The sequence below is a fragment of the Alligator sinensis genome, unplaced genomic scaffold, assembly GCF_000455745.1.
Source record: "Alligator sinensis unplaced genomic scaffold, ASM45574v1 scaffold129_1, whole genome shotgun sequence".
Taxonomy (NCBI): Eukaryota; Metazoa; Chordata; order Crocodylia; family Alligatoridae; genus Alligator; species Alligator sinensis.
This window is the reverse complement of record NW_005842303.1, coordinates 761,554-773,913: the sequence shown is the minus strand read 5'-3', so window position 1 is coordinate 773,913 and position 12,360 is coordinate 761,554. Positions and strand designations below refer to the sequence as shown.

The 12,360-nt window shown below is 39.6% G+C and overlaps 1 protein-coding gene across 1 annotated transcript in view; it reads left to right on the top strand.

The window, feature by feature from the left end:
- ZNF407 (zinc finger protein 407) overlaps positions 1-12,360 on the top strand; it is a 476,517-nt gene that overhangs the window by 340,085 nt on the left and 124,072 nt on the right. Inside the window, 1 exon segment of the mRNA XM_006028300.2 lies at positions 8,252-8,430. Coding sequence (XP_006028362.1) covers positions 8,252-8,430 — 179 coding nt within the window.

Genomic DNA, 12,360 nt, shown 5'->3' with positions numbered 1-12,360 from the left:
GCTGAGAAAATACACTTACACTAGAGCATTTCATTCATGTCCTGCACAAACAATCTTGCAGTTTCTAGAATAACATCTACAAGCTTGGATTAATTTACAATTGATTAACTAGGGCTAACAATTCTAAAAATTCTACTGAATATATTGAGTGTGCAGTGGATTGGTAACTTTTTCTGGGCTGTTATAAGCTAGTCATGTTGAATAAAATGTGTGGGGTAAGGTGTCTTTAGATTTGATGCATGAAAGAAAAACCAATCATAGTTAAACAGCAGGTATCCACAGTAGGACCAACCATTCTTTCAGAGATTTTGCAGTTTCTATCCAGTGACTTTGGCTGCCTTTTACTATATTTTCATTTAAAATGTTGATACACCTGGTAGAAAAATGTATTCCATTGTAGGCTTTCCCTTTAGTGCTCCAGTTTTATTATTGTATTATGTAGGCTTTTACTAATTGTCTTCATTGACTGGTGGATGAGACTACTATCGTAAGGGATGTTTCTACTGGGGTTTAGGTTAGGGATGGGTATCTGACAACCGTTATATCAACTGCTGCCCTGTGTGATAACTTGCCAAGCACCATCATGCTCTTAAAATTATGTGTGTAACTGGAAGGGTGGGGGGAGCATGGTCTCTGTTTTTATTGCTTACTGGTCAATTTTCATTCTGAGTGAATGTTTCGGTCCAGATCTTTGAAATGTTGAACTCCCTCAGCTGCCATTGTGTTCATTGGTAAGGCAACTTACAGAACCAGGCCCTTTCTTCTGCTGATTAGCTTATGAGCAAGAAATAATTCACAATTTAAAGTCATTTATAAGCTAATTTCTGCCCCAAAGGGTATGCTTCCATCTTTATATCAGTTGAAGATTCCGTTCGTTTTTACCTTTTTCTCATTTGGTTGTATGTAAGGAGCACAGAATATAGGTCACACTTACAGGTCGGGGAACTGTATTTTGGAAATCAGTGATCTGAAAGGGGATTACAGGCCAGGGCATTTAAATGACTGAATATTATTACAAAGTGTTGCAGTGCTTTCTGGAGCTCAAGTAATTCCTCAGATATGAGCAGGAAATACTGAGATCTGGGGAGGTGATACTAAGCTTATGCACAGCATTAACCTGACCATTCATGGAATGCTATGTTCAGTTCTTGTATCCATGCTTTTAAAAAGACAGACCACTGGTGGTCTCTCTACCCATGGTGAACTTTGGATATATTGACTCGGAGAGGAAAGTTGAAAGAAATCCTTTTACTCAACCTACTCTAATGATGTAATTGGTGACATCCATGCCATCATCAAAAGTACTTTAGATTAGGTGCATTCCTGTACAAAAAGAAGCTGCTTGTTCCTAATGCCTTGGAGAAATTATTCAACAACAGTTTATTTTTGTGAGAATATGAGTCCTGTTATATTCTAAAATCTCTCAAACCTAGTGGGCTAGATAATAAGCATTTTGCTCCATTCCTGCCTTTTAAACCCTCCACTGATACACATATGTATCTTTTCAAGATGGTGCATTGCACAATATAAAAACATCTGAGAACTTTACTAATAAGTGCACCTGAATCAGAAGAAACAGACTCATAAAAAGCAAAATATTTATTATGGCGTGTGCATGAAATCTTTAACTTTCATTCTGGGTGGCAAGTTTAGGCAATGAGTAGAAGTGAGATTCCTGTCATTTTATCAATTATATCAGATCACCTCTTAATATAACGCCATTTGAGATTTCCTGTTACTAATTAATGCTAATTCTTGCCTCCTCTTTTTTATACTGTTGTTAGTTTCTGGATGTGTTACCCACATTTTGAAATGTGTTTACAAAAGAACAAAAACAAGGATGTTATAGAAACCTCTGTGCAAGCAGGCTGACGAGTCTTATGCCTGAGGAGCTCCTCAGCCAGTCCTTTAAATCCAAAAACACAATCCTTGCACAAAATAAACAAATACACCAGCAAACAGTGATGTAACAGTAATTTTAGCTCTTCTCCAGGCAGTAGGAGGGGCCCTTTGGCTCTGGCCTAGTACAATAGCATGGCCCCTTCCCGGTTGCACACTTATTTGGATTCCACTTTTGTATTCTGCTTACAAACTGCTCCTTCACTCAGTTTACTTCCTTCTGCTCTCTTCTCTGGGTTTTAAGCTACTAGTCAAGTACTTCCTCATTACCTAAACACCCACAGTTGCGCTTTTTCAGCAGGTTGGCATGCTCCCTTTTAAAGGGGCAAACCGCTCTGTCACACTCTGTCCTCTAAATCTTTGGCTATACAAGGACAAGGAATTAACTGTTCCTTTGTGTAATATTGGCATTACAACAGCATTGTCTGTGTTTAAAAAACAAAAGTTAACTTTGGCAATTCTGATACAACTATGTGACTTGTCAAGTTCTGACTCCTAGGGCAACCACTGACCGTGACTCAGTCTGCACATACAATGAAAACCATGCATACATTAGCGACAGATGAAAATTAAAGAGATTTAGAAGTTCATTTTAGCTCCAATTAGTATCTACCATTGAATGATTTCTCAAGGAACAATTGAATTTTCCATACCTTTTGAGGAGTTTGACTATCCTGCTACTGTACCCTCTTGTTGTGCTGTGAAAAGGCTTCTCCTATGCCCTTTGACAACAGGTATATTGCTCAGGAGAAGCTTACCAACCTTCTCCCTCAAACCACATGAGTCTTTAGAGAAAAGACATTGTTTTTATAACAGGAATTATCCAAAATGTGTGGATTGAATCTAGGTCTTCAGCCTCCCCTACACTTAAACTATTTGTGATAACAGTATTATGCTCCTTCTTAAAGGTCTTACGTAGCAAGATTTTCATATCTCTCATTCTCCTTTCATCTACTACATGCCCAGAGGACAAGGCTCCTTATCAATATATAGTCCTCTTGAGTAGTGAAAATTCTTTTATTGGAGCTTGAAAAGGTCTCATAAAACCCTTCCTATGCATTCTAGCAGCACCCATTGCTAGGAAAGAAGAAAGAAGGGTAAATTTTCCACTATAGTTTCTTACAGCAGCACTTTTCATATAGCCATAGATAGATAATCTCAGACTGTTGAACTCTCTGCAAAGAATACTTGTCCTGTGAGTGCACAGTCAAAAACTGTCACATGCAAAACTGGTTTGCAAAATAGGAAAAGGCTCACACAGGCAAAAACACGCTCATCATATTAAAAAATAATAATAATAATTTTACTAAAACAACATCTGCTTTAGTGATACTGGAACACAGGCCAGCCCCTTAAAAGCTGTATTTATTTATTTGGCTGCCGTAATTCAAGAACTGGACTCAAAAACCAGAGACTCATTTTATTCAAATTTTCAAGGCAGGAGAGTTCTTCATTGCTAAATTTCATTATAAAGGGAATCTTTATCTTAAAGTTCATAAACTCCTGAAAATGGAATTTATAACACAAATCTTGTCACATGTTTAACTATCATCACAATTGCAACCCTATAATATTTTAGTTAGATGTGTATAATGCCACAATTTTAATAAAAATGCAATGCTTCTTAAAATCACAGAAATCTTTGTGGAGTCATTTGAGTTGCAATGATTTAAATTGTATATATTTATATAAAAATACAATTTTTGGTGTTTATGTCAGATATATTTGCCAACCATTAAGGACAAGAGTGATAATGAAACAGGCATTCAAGGCACATTGACTAATTTAAAAAAAAATAAGTGCAGTACATTTTTGTCATATCATATTTAAGGGTATTACTTGGCTTCAAAAGTGCTTGCATGTGCCAGTTGTCACCTTCATTGGTTATTTTGTTATAGCAATCCCTCCATTGCAACCTAGTAAGGGAGGCCACTTGTAATGCTTTATAATCTTGTATTCCTAATTTGTGATTAGCCCTTTCTAGGTTTATCACTTAGACAAACATTGTTACATTTCTTATGTCCCTTGGACTAGTGACAGAAGTCACACACAAACCAGTAGAAGCAACCAAATACTGTTTTAGATCTCTAATACAACAGGACTAGGGACAGACATTCAAAAAGCCCAAGCCTGAATTGATTCACTTTTTGCAGGTTAGTCTAAACTATGTAGCTTAAACTGATTAATAACTGAACAGACATTCTCTGTGAAATCAGGAAATACAGCCACATACCTGCAGTGGCTCCAGCCAGGAGCTGGGAGGCACTAGAGCATGCCTGGCAACCACTGCCAAAGGGGACAGAAGAGAGACGCTGCCTATGGCGCTCACCCCTTCTTGCTGGAGTGGGGGGTGGGGTGGCCAGGCACCAGCCAGGACTAACAACACAAGGGATGCCAGCCACCAGCCGGGGGGGGTTTGCTCATGGCAGACTGAGGTGTGGGGAAGGGGAAAAAGTCCTTTCTCTGAAGCAAGCATGTATTGAACATAGCAGTTTGCAAAGCATACAATAGGGAACTACCAAAAATCTTTGCCTAAGCTAAGATACAGCCTAGTAAAACACAGCATGCTTAGACACAGATCTAATTTAAAATGTAAACCAGGAAGACAAGAATTAGTTTTACTAATCCTGAGGGTGGAGTGTCTCCTTACAGCCAGGCATCCAGAAAGGCTTTGTTTAGGTATGTACCTCTCTGTCTTCTTTGGTGAAGCTGTCTGCAACTTTCCTTAACTGCATCTCCAGCATGTGTGATGATTGTCAGGTCTTTGCCAACACTTCCCACCTTTCAGTCTGGTCCTGCAGATCTTAGCTCTGTGCTCACAGGTGCAGAGCTTGGATCTGCACACAGGGGACTAGCTTGCCTTTCCCCTCCCCCCCCCCAAATGCTGTGGAATGAATCCCCTCCCAAACCACAGAGACTGCAGCCAAACCCCCAGGGGTTCAGGGTGAGAGAGGGGATAGAGGGAGGAATTAACTCCATCCCTCCCTAGCTGAAGGCAAGCCATAGAGGTGCAGCTGGGGCTGGCAAACAGCAGCTATGATCCCCAGGGTTTGCCAGTGGAGGTGGGGGGTGGGGAAGGGGATGGAGGGAAGGAGAAATTTGCCTTACCGTCTGGTCTGGCCACACGCCCTGCTCTAGTTAGAGAGCAGAGGGGAGGAGCCAGCCCAGCTCACTGGGGCAGAGAAAAGCACTCCACCCAGCCCAGAGAGCATGCCAAGATGCTGGGGGAGTCTGATTTAATTTAAACCAGCAAGGGGTCTGGGACAGACATTACATAAACTGATTTGAGCCAAATCAGTTAAGTCTGATACTACATTCAACCAGGTTTATCTCAAACTGGTTTCAGCCATTTTCAAACTGGCTTATGTGCACTGAATGTCTCTTCTGTTACAGGTTAAACCACTTTCTGGTCACTTAAACCAGTTTATGTGTAACGTATGTGTATGTATAATGTATGTCCGTAGGCCTGAAGTTCAGTGCATATAAACTGCTTTCAAAATGGCCAGAACTGGTTTAAAATGAGCCTGGATGGACATAGTATCAGACTTAACTGATTTGGCTCAAATCAATTTATGCAATGTCTGTCCCAGATCCCATCCAGATTCTAGTTAACTCTCAGTCCCCCAGCATCCCAGGATGCTTTGCAACTCTCCTCCCTCGCAGGGTGGGCAGGCTAGCCTTGGCCCAAGTTGTCTGCTCCAGCTGAGCAGGGTGGTGTGATGTAGCAGCTCCTGGCTTCTGGCTTGAGCCACTGCAGGCATGTGGCTGCATTTCCAGAATCAAAAGTGAATGTCTGTTCACTTGCTTATTAGTTCAATCTATGCAGCTTAGACTGACCAGTGAAGGTTGAATCAATTCAGCCTTGGGCTTTCTGGCTGTCTGTACTTAGCCCTTCTGAATCAATCAGGCATTGGTACCCTCAGTCTCAGAACATTTTTAAGATGGTTCAATAAATAAAACTCTCCGGTGGCATAATTAATGCTGGCTTGAAAAACTCCAAAAATCAGCGAAGATAGCACTTCCCTATCACAGCTTAAACAGAGTAAGTTTCCTCCGCAGCATGGGCCACTGGTGCCTCCTCAGTCAGGAATGGCACTTGCCCCCTAGTGGACAGTCAGAGACTAGGGGGAAGGGAGGGGCCCTTGCAGCCAATCCCACAGGCTGGGGGAAGGGAGGTCCCCCGCAGCCAATCCTGCTGACTGGGGGAGAGTCCCCCCCGTGGGTGATCCCATGGGCCGGGAGAAGAGGGGGTTCCCCACGGCTGATCCTGACGACCCTCAACTGGCAGCGGCGCACCACTAGCACTTCCAGGTGTGCTACTGGCACTTCTGGTCAGCAGGATTGGCCGCAAGGAGACCACTTCTCCTGGTGCACTCCTTGGCCAGTGCTTTCAGGGGGGGCACCAGCTCTCTCACCTGCCCAGGAACATTGCAGTCAGGGCGTGCACCAGTGCTCTCAGAGGGTGCACGTGCAGCCCCATGCACCCCCTACATGTCATCACTGCTCCACATCCCATGGAACATTATGTTTCACAGAAAAGTTTTTATAGTATTGAAAGGATAAGTGTTACATTTTCCCTTAGTGTAATACTGTAGCACAGCTAAAAGAATACAGATAGTTTTCTGGCACTCGGATTAATAATTTCTTTAATCAGCTGTCCTTTAAAATGCAACCCCTGATACAAGGTTACTGAACTGTGGCCTGCATTGAAGTGCCTATTATAAATTATTCTTGTAAAATGTATGTTTCACTTTAACAATACTTAGTCCTGCAATCATTTTTTTTAGGGCCTAATCCTGAGAGGTGCTGAAGACTTGCAATTCCCACTAATTTCTGTGAACATAAGTGCCTTCCCTGATGTTCTCAAGGGTCTGATCATTATACTATTATATAGCAGATGGACATGACAGAGGATGAGCTTGGGCAGCACCGTAAGGCAGATACTAGCTTTACCATGACCATCTCCAAGGGAGAAGCAAGCACTCCAACAGAATAGGAAGTGATCATCAAGCTGCTATTTCCAATCTATTTTAGGGTGATTTTTTTTTTAGGTGCCTGTCACAGTGCTATTTGAATATCACTGAAACATGTAGAAGTCCACCTCTTGAGGCAGGCAGATTTGGTCACATTTAGTCGATGTACTACATTGTTCTTATTTTAGTAATTTTTTAATTGTATTTATCTGTATATTATACTTTCATACGTTGATTTTTTTCCAATTTTGGTTACACTGCTGCTTAAAGTTAGATTAAGGTTAACACTGAGATAAAGGTAGAATCCTTTAATTGCTGACACTTAAAACATACAATACATATAAAGTATTTCCAAACAAAAACAAATGTAGTCATTTAAGGCAATTATTTTGGTAAAAGTGGGGATATTATCAATTACTTGTATTTAAAAAAAAACAAACTACTTTTCAGGATGCTATAGTTATGTAACTATGCACATATACACTTTAATCCATACAACTTGACTAGCTAGAGAATTCTAAATTAAACCCTTTTTTGGAAAAAAATGTAATTTTAAATTCAAAATTACTGTCTCATTGGTTATATATAACATTTCTGATGCTATTGAAACCATTTTTGGTTAAGTACTTTTCAGGCCATTTTTTTCAAGGATCTAGAATGAGATGTGCTTCCCTAACTTTATACATGCAAACTTCCAGGATTTATAAATCTGGGTCTGTGTTTGTGTGTAGCATGGTATACAGAAGTGCAGGCACTGTCCTTGCCAAGTTGATGTTTTTTCATAGATCACTAAAATTCATAAGCTCTGCAAGAGTTAATGGGTTATCCTTATAAAATCGATTGCAATGACTCCTATGGGTTTTACAAACTCTGTGGAGAAGGTTCACATGAATTCCACGTGGAATGTTTTATACAAGCATCTATGCTTACTTACACTTGGAGCCAATAAAAGGCCGGGTGCTCAAAAGGGCAAGAAAAATCTATTTGGCTAAGTTGAGGTGTTTGGGAGATATTATGTTCTCCTCCTTTCACTTAAAAGTAAAACAAAAGTATAAGACTTTTGCAAGGGTAAAAAAACTATTCATTCTTTTAAATTCTTATTGTCCAGTTGTGCTCCTTAACTTGACACCTCCCTACAAATGTATCTCTGAAAATGTTCAGACGGTATTTCTTGTAGAAGTTAAGAGGATGTTAAAATCAGGCACACCATGAAAAGCTAAGTTAACTGTCGAAATCATACTGATGCTGCATGATAAAGGCAGGATTTCATTTTCAGCCAGTGCTTGAATGCTGTTGGATGGCCACTCTGTGTGTACAGTCTGTGTGTACATGTGATTATACATCTTAACTTAATTATTTCTACACTTCTCGCTTTTTAGGTCTAACTGTGCTGAAAATATCCGTAAGCATATCTTACACACAGGAAAGCATGAAGGAGTAAAGATGTATAACTGCCCCAAATGTGATTATGGAACCAATATCCCAGTGGAATTTCGTAACCACCTGAAAGAATTGCATCCAGACATCGAAAATCCTGATCTGGCTTACTTGCATGCCGGTAAGATCGTTCTTCTGTTTGTTTACAAATTCTTCACTTTTCTAAATGAACACACTTAAATGATTGCAGAAAGAATGCTAGCTCTTCAATGTTTCTACCATTTATTCTAAAGAAGAGCATGATTTTAAATTGGACTCGATCCACTTCAAATTTCACTTACAGGTGAATGTGATGTATTTAGTATTGAGATATGTCTACATTTCATGCACAGAGTCTGCATTTATATGTGTAAACTCAGGATATTTGCATGTTGATTTAAACAAGCACTTTTGCAACTTGTCTGAGCTTATGTTAGAAGAAAAATATTGTTTTATGGTCTTGTAAAAAAAAAAAAAAGGTGGAGCAGCGTAATAAAATGGAATGAGGTGCTAAATTGATTCAGTACTTTAAACATTTTTAAATATTATTTAACTTGTTAAAATGGAGCAGCTAATACTTAACACCACAGGATACAACAGCAAGGCAGTTGGTTCTGTTAGTATACAGTTATATGAACAAAAAGGGTGCTCACAAACGTGGGAAAAAACAAAAGAGCACTTTACTGGAAGAGGCAGTGTGTCAGTTCAACCCAGCATCTGTATAGATTGGGCACTTCAGCAGGGATTTTTGGCACTTCTGTCTAAAGCTGATTCAATTAGCTATTAGATAAAAGCATCAAAAAGCCCCGCTGAAATGTCTGATCTATATAGATGGTGGGAGAGCCACATCTAAGCATCCACTGGGCTTGGCACAGGGGGTGCCAAACTTAAAGTATATTCCTCCCCCCTCACCGCTGTAAGCAGCCAAAGTTATTACAAATAGTTTTTGTTTTATGAACTAATGTAGGAGGGATACAATATAGTGTGCTTTTTTTTCTCTGACTGCCTCTTCTAACCTTTTGCCAGATGCTAGTACCAGAGTACATCCTGAGTCTTTAGTGGTCTGTGCTCTTCAAAAAAGTAGAGAAAGGGATTACATACTAGTCAACTAAAAGTTACTAATTGCAGTGCACTGGATGCTGTGGCCAGACTCAGCAAACACATAAAAAGTTTCTTTTCTTAAAGCATATAAATAATTCCATCAGTGGTAGTGAAAGTACTCATGTACTTAAAGTTAAGAAGGTGTTTAAGTGCTTTTTTGGAACATGACCTAGATGAGGGACATAAAGAGGCTGTCACATAAATGTACATGCATTTTTTGTTCTTTGTTCTCTTCGATTTATGATATTGTTTATTTTAAAGTGTTTTGAGTATTGCTGTAAGTTTGTATGATGATTTGAAAAGATTTAATATGGTCCCTTTTCTCAGAGTTTATTTTTCTACATTAGAAAAAGAATAGGAAGATAAATAGAGGAAAGAAGGAGGCTAAATCAAATAAAAAAATGAGCACATACATTCTGGAAGTGCTAAGTAGAAGCTGAAGTGCAGCAAAGGGTAGATAGCATGAGCAAGGATGTCATTTTGATACAGCAAACCAAAACATGGGTTTGAAGGAGAGAATAGGAAGAGAAAAGTCTCAATACTTGGTATCGGACGATATCTGGTGGCTTTTCAAGTAGCAGGGGCAGCAGGGAAAAGAATGAAAAGATCAGAGTTGGAGGACATGACAACAGGCAAACCAAGAGTGAGCAGCAAGAGGAGTGAGGGAGATAAAACAGTAGGTCAGAGTTTAACATGAGGATAAGGAGTTTGATCTTGAGTTTGAAAGAGCCAGAGAACTTGAAAGAAACTGAGTGGAGATAGAAGTCAGAATAATGGGAAAGGAGGACAAACTGCAAAATACTGGAAAGTGGAAAGGGCCAGGGAGCCAAGAGAGGAGAAGTTTGAGGGCCTGACAGATGTTACATTTATGATGTGATTAACCTGTTAGTCATGCCACAAATTGTGACATGCCGTATGTTCAGTCAGTTTATCTATGGCACGATAAAATCTCAAACCAGCTACAAAGATGTTCCATACATAATGTAGAGCATCTTCTGGTTTGCATTGCACCTTAAATCGAACATGTAACATGTGGCAAACCCAGGTCTGGGACACGTGTCCCATCCCAATGCTCAGCTGAGTGCAGGGATGGGGCACCTGGAGTCCTGGACACAGCTACGGTGTGCCTGAACCCTTAAATTTGGTAGAGGACAATCCTTGTCTCAGACTTGGACTCGAGGCTGCCCCACCCCTTATCCCAACAATTAGCTGATTGTTCGGATGGGATAGAGGGCAATCCTGTGTCCCAGACCTGGCTGCTCCCTGGTCAGTCCCTAGAGGCAGCCCTGAGTACCTGATGTTTGAATGGGTGCCTGCACATGCAGCTGTGAATCAGGAATGTGGTCCTCAGCTGCAAGCATGATTGGGATCAGAGGAACTGTATGCCTGATCCCAAAAGTCACATGTCATGCCATGCACTCTGGCATTTCTCCAGTCCCAAAGGCACAATTATATTAACGTCTGCCAAAGGCCTACTGAGACCAAGTTCTGCTTACATGGGCTTCCATTTAAGTAAGAAAAATATATTTGTGCCAAACTGAGTCAAGAAATCTTTCCTTGAATGACTCCTCACAGACTGCCTGTCAGTAATACTGTTCATCAGTATCTTGGAAGCGTGGATATCATTATATGTAATTACAACACAAACTTTCACTGGGCACCCTTCAGTACATGTACCCACAATTTTCATTCTTTCATTTTTTTTTTAAACAAGGCACTGTACTTTTGTAACTGGAAACTCTTTATTTGCACACTATCTTCTTATTTGGCAAATATTTCACTCTATTCTGGAACCCCTCGTTATGTCAATATATGATGGATAATATCTGGACAACCAAACTCTAGTTCACTGAATATTAGTTTCACATGCATGAGACAAGGGATCTAACTTTACCACATTTCTGAGACACTATGCGTTTTCCGCCTTTTGTGTCCCTTCTAATAAAAGGAATTAATACACAGACATGGTACAAAACTAGTCCTGCAGAGCTGTTGCCTTTCCTCCCTTTCTGCTGTTCTACAAAAAAGGACGATTTAGTTCAAAAAAATTTGTAACTATCTTCCTATAAACCACAGCAGATACTAATGTACCTTTGATAACAATGGTGATCTAAACAATGCTTCTGTCTCTGTTTTAAACTTTTTTAAAGTTATGTATTTGAACAGACCATTTAAAAAAAAACTTTGCTTGAAAAGCTCTGTTCCAACTCCAGTCCATCTCTAAAACAAGTATACTGTCTCAAAACAAGACCTGTATTAACTAAATTCTGTATTCCAGCCAAGGGTATTAAATTATATCATTTATGTACAGTCTTATTTTTTTTTTTTTTTTTTTTTTGGTGAAGATTTCACTGTGGGTAGAACTGAAGCGCATACAATCCAAAACGTTGTTTGTGCTTGTTTTTGAAGTATTCTCTGTCCCACTTTCTGTAGCCTCTTCAGCATGAATATACTGTGAATTTTGAGACGTAGCAATTCACAATAAGCATTTATTTGCTGAAAAGTTCACATTTGTAGCAAGATGATAAATTTTACTACAGTCCAAGAAAGGGAGGAAAATTCTCACTTTGGGTACAGAGTTAAGGGAATCTGTAGCCCAAATTTGTAATGAGAAGAGTATTTGTATATGCTCTAAGCAATGTGGATTCTTATGGTTATAACTGAGATAAGATGGAGATCAATTATCATAAATTAAACATTAACAATATTAATGATTAAGCAAGAGGAGTTTTGTTAATATATATATATTTTTAATCTCTGGCTTTCACGTTTTATTCTGGTCTCATACAGAGTATTAATCCAAAGGAACTGTTATCTTGGTGAGTTAGGGAAGAGGTTGTAGTTACTGATGTGATTAGGTCCTCACGTGTTATGGACGGTGAAGATCAGGATCGAGGCCTTAAAGTAGTAATAGAAGTAGATGGAGAACAATAGAGATCAATGCAAGGGCTGAAACATTTCCCATTAAATG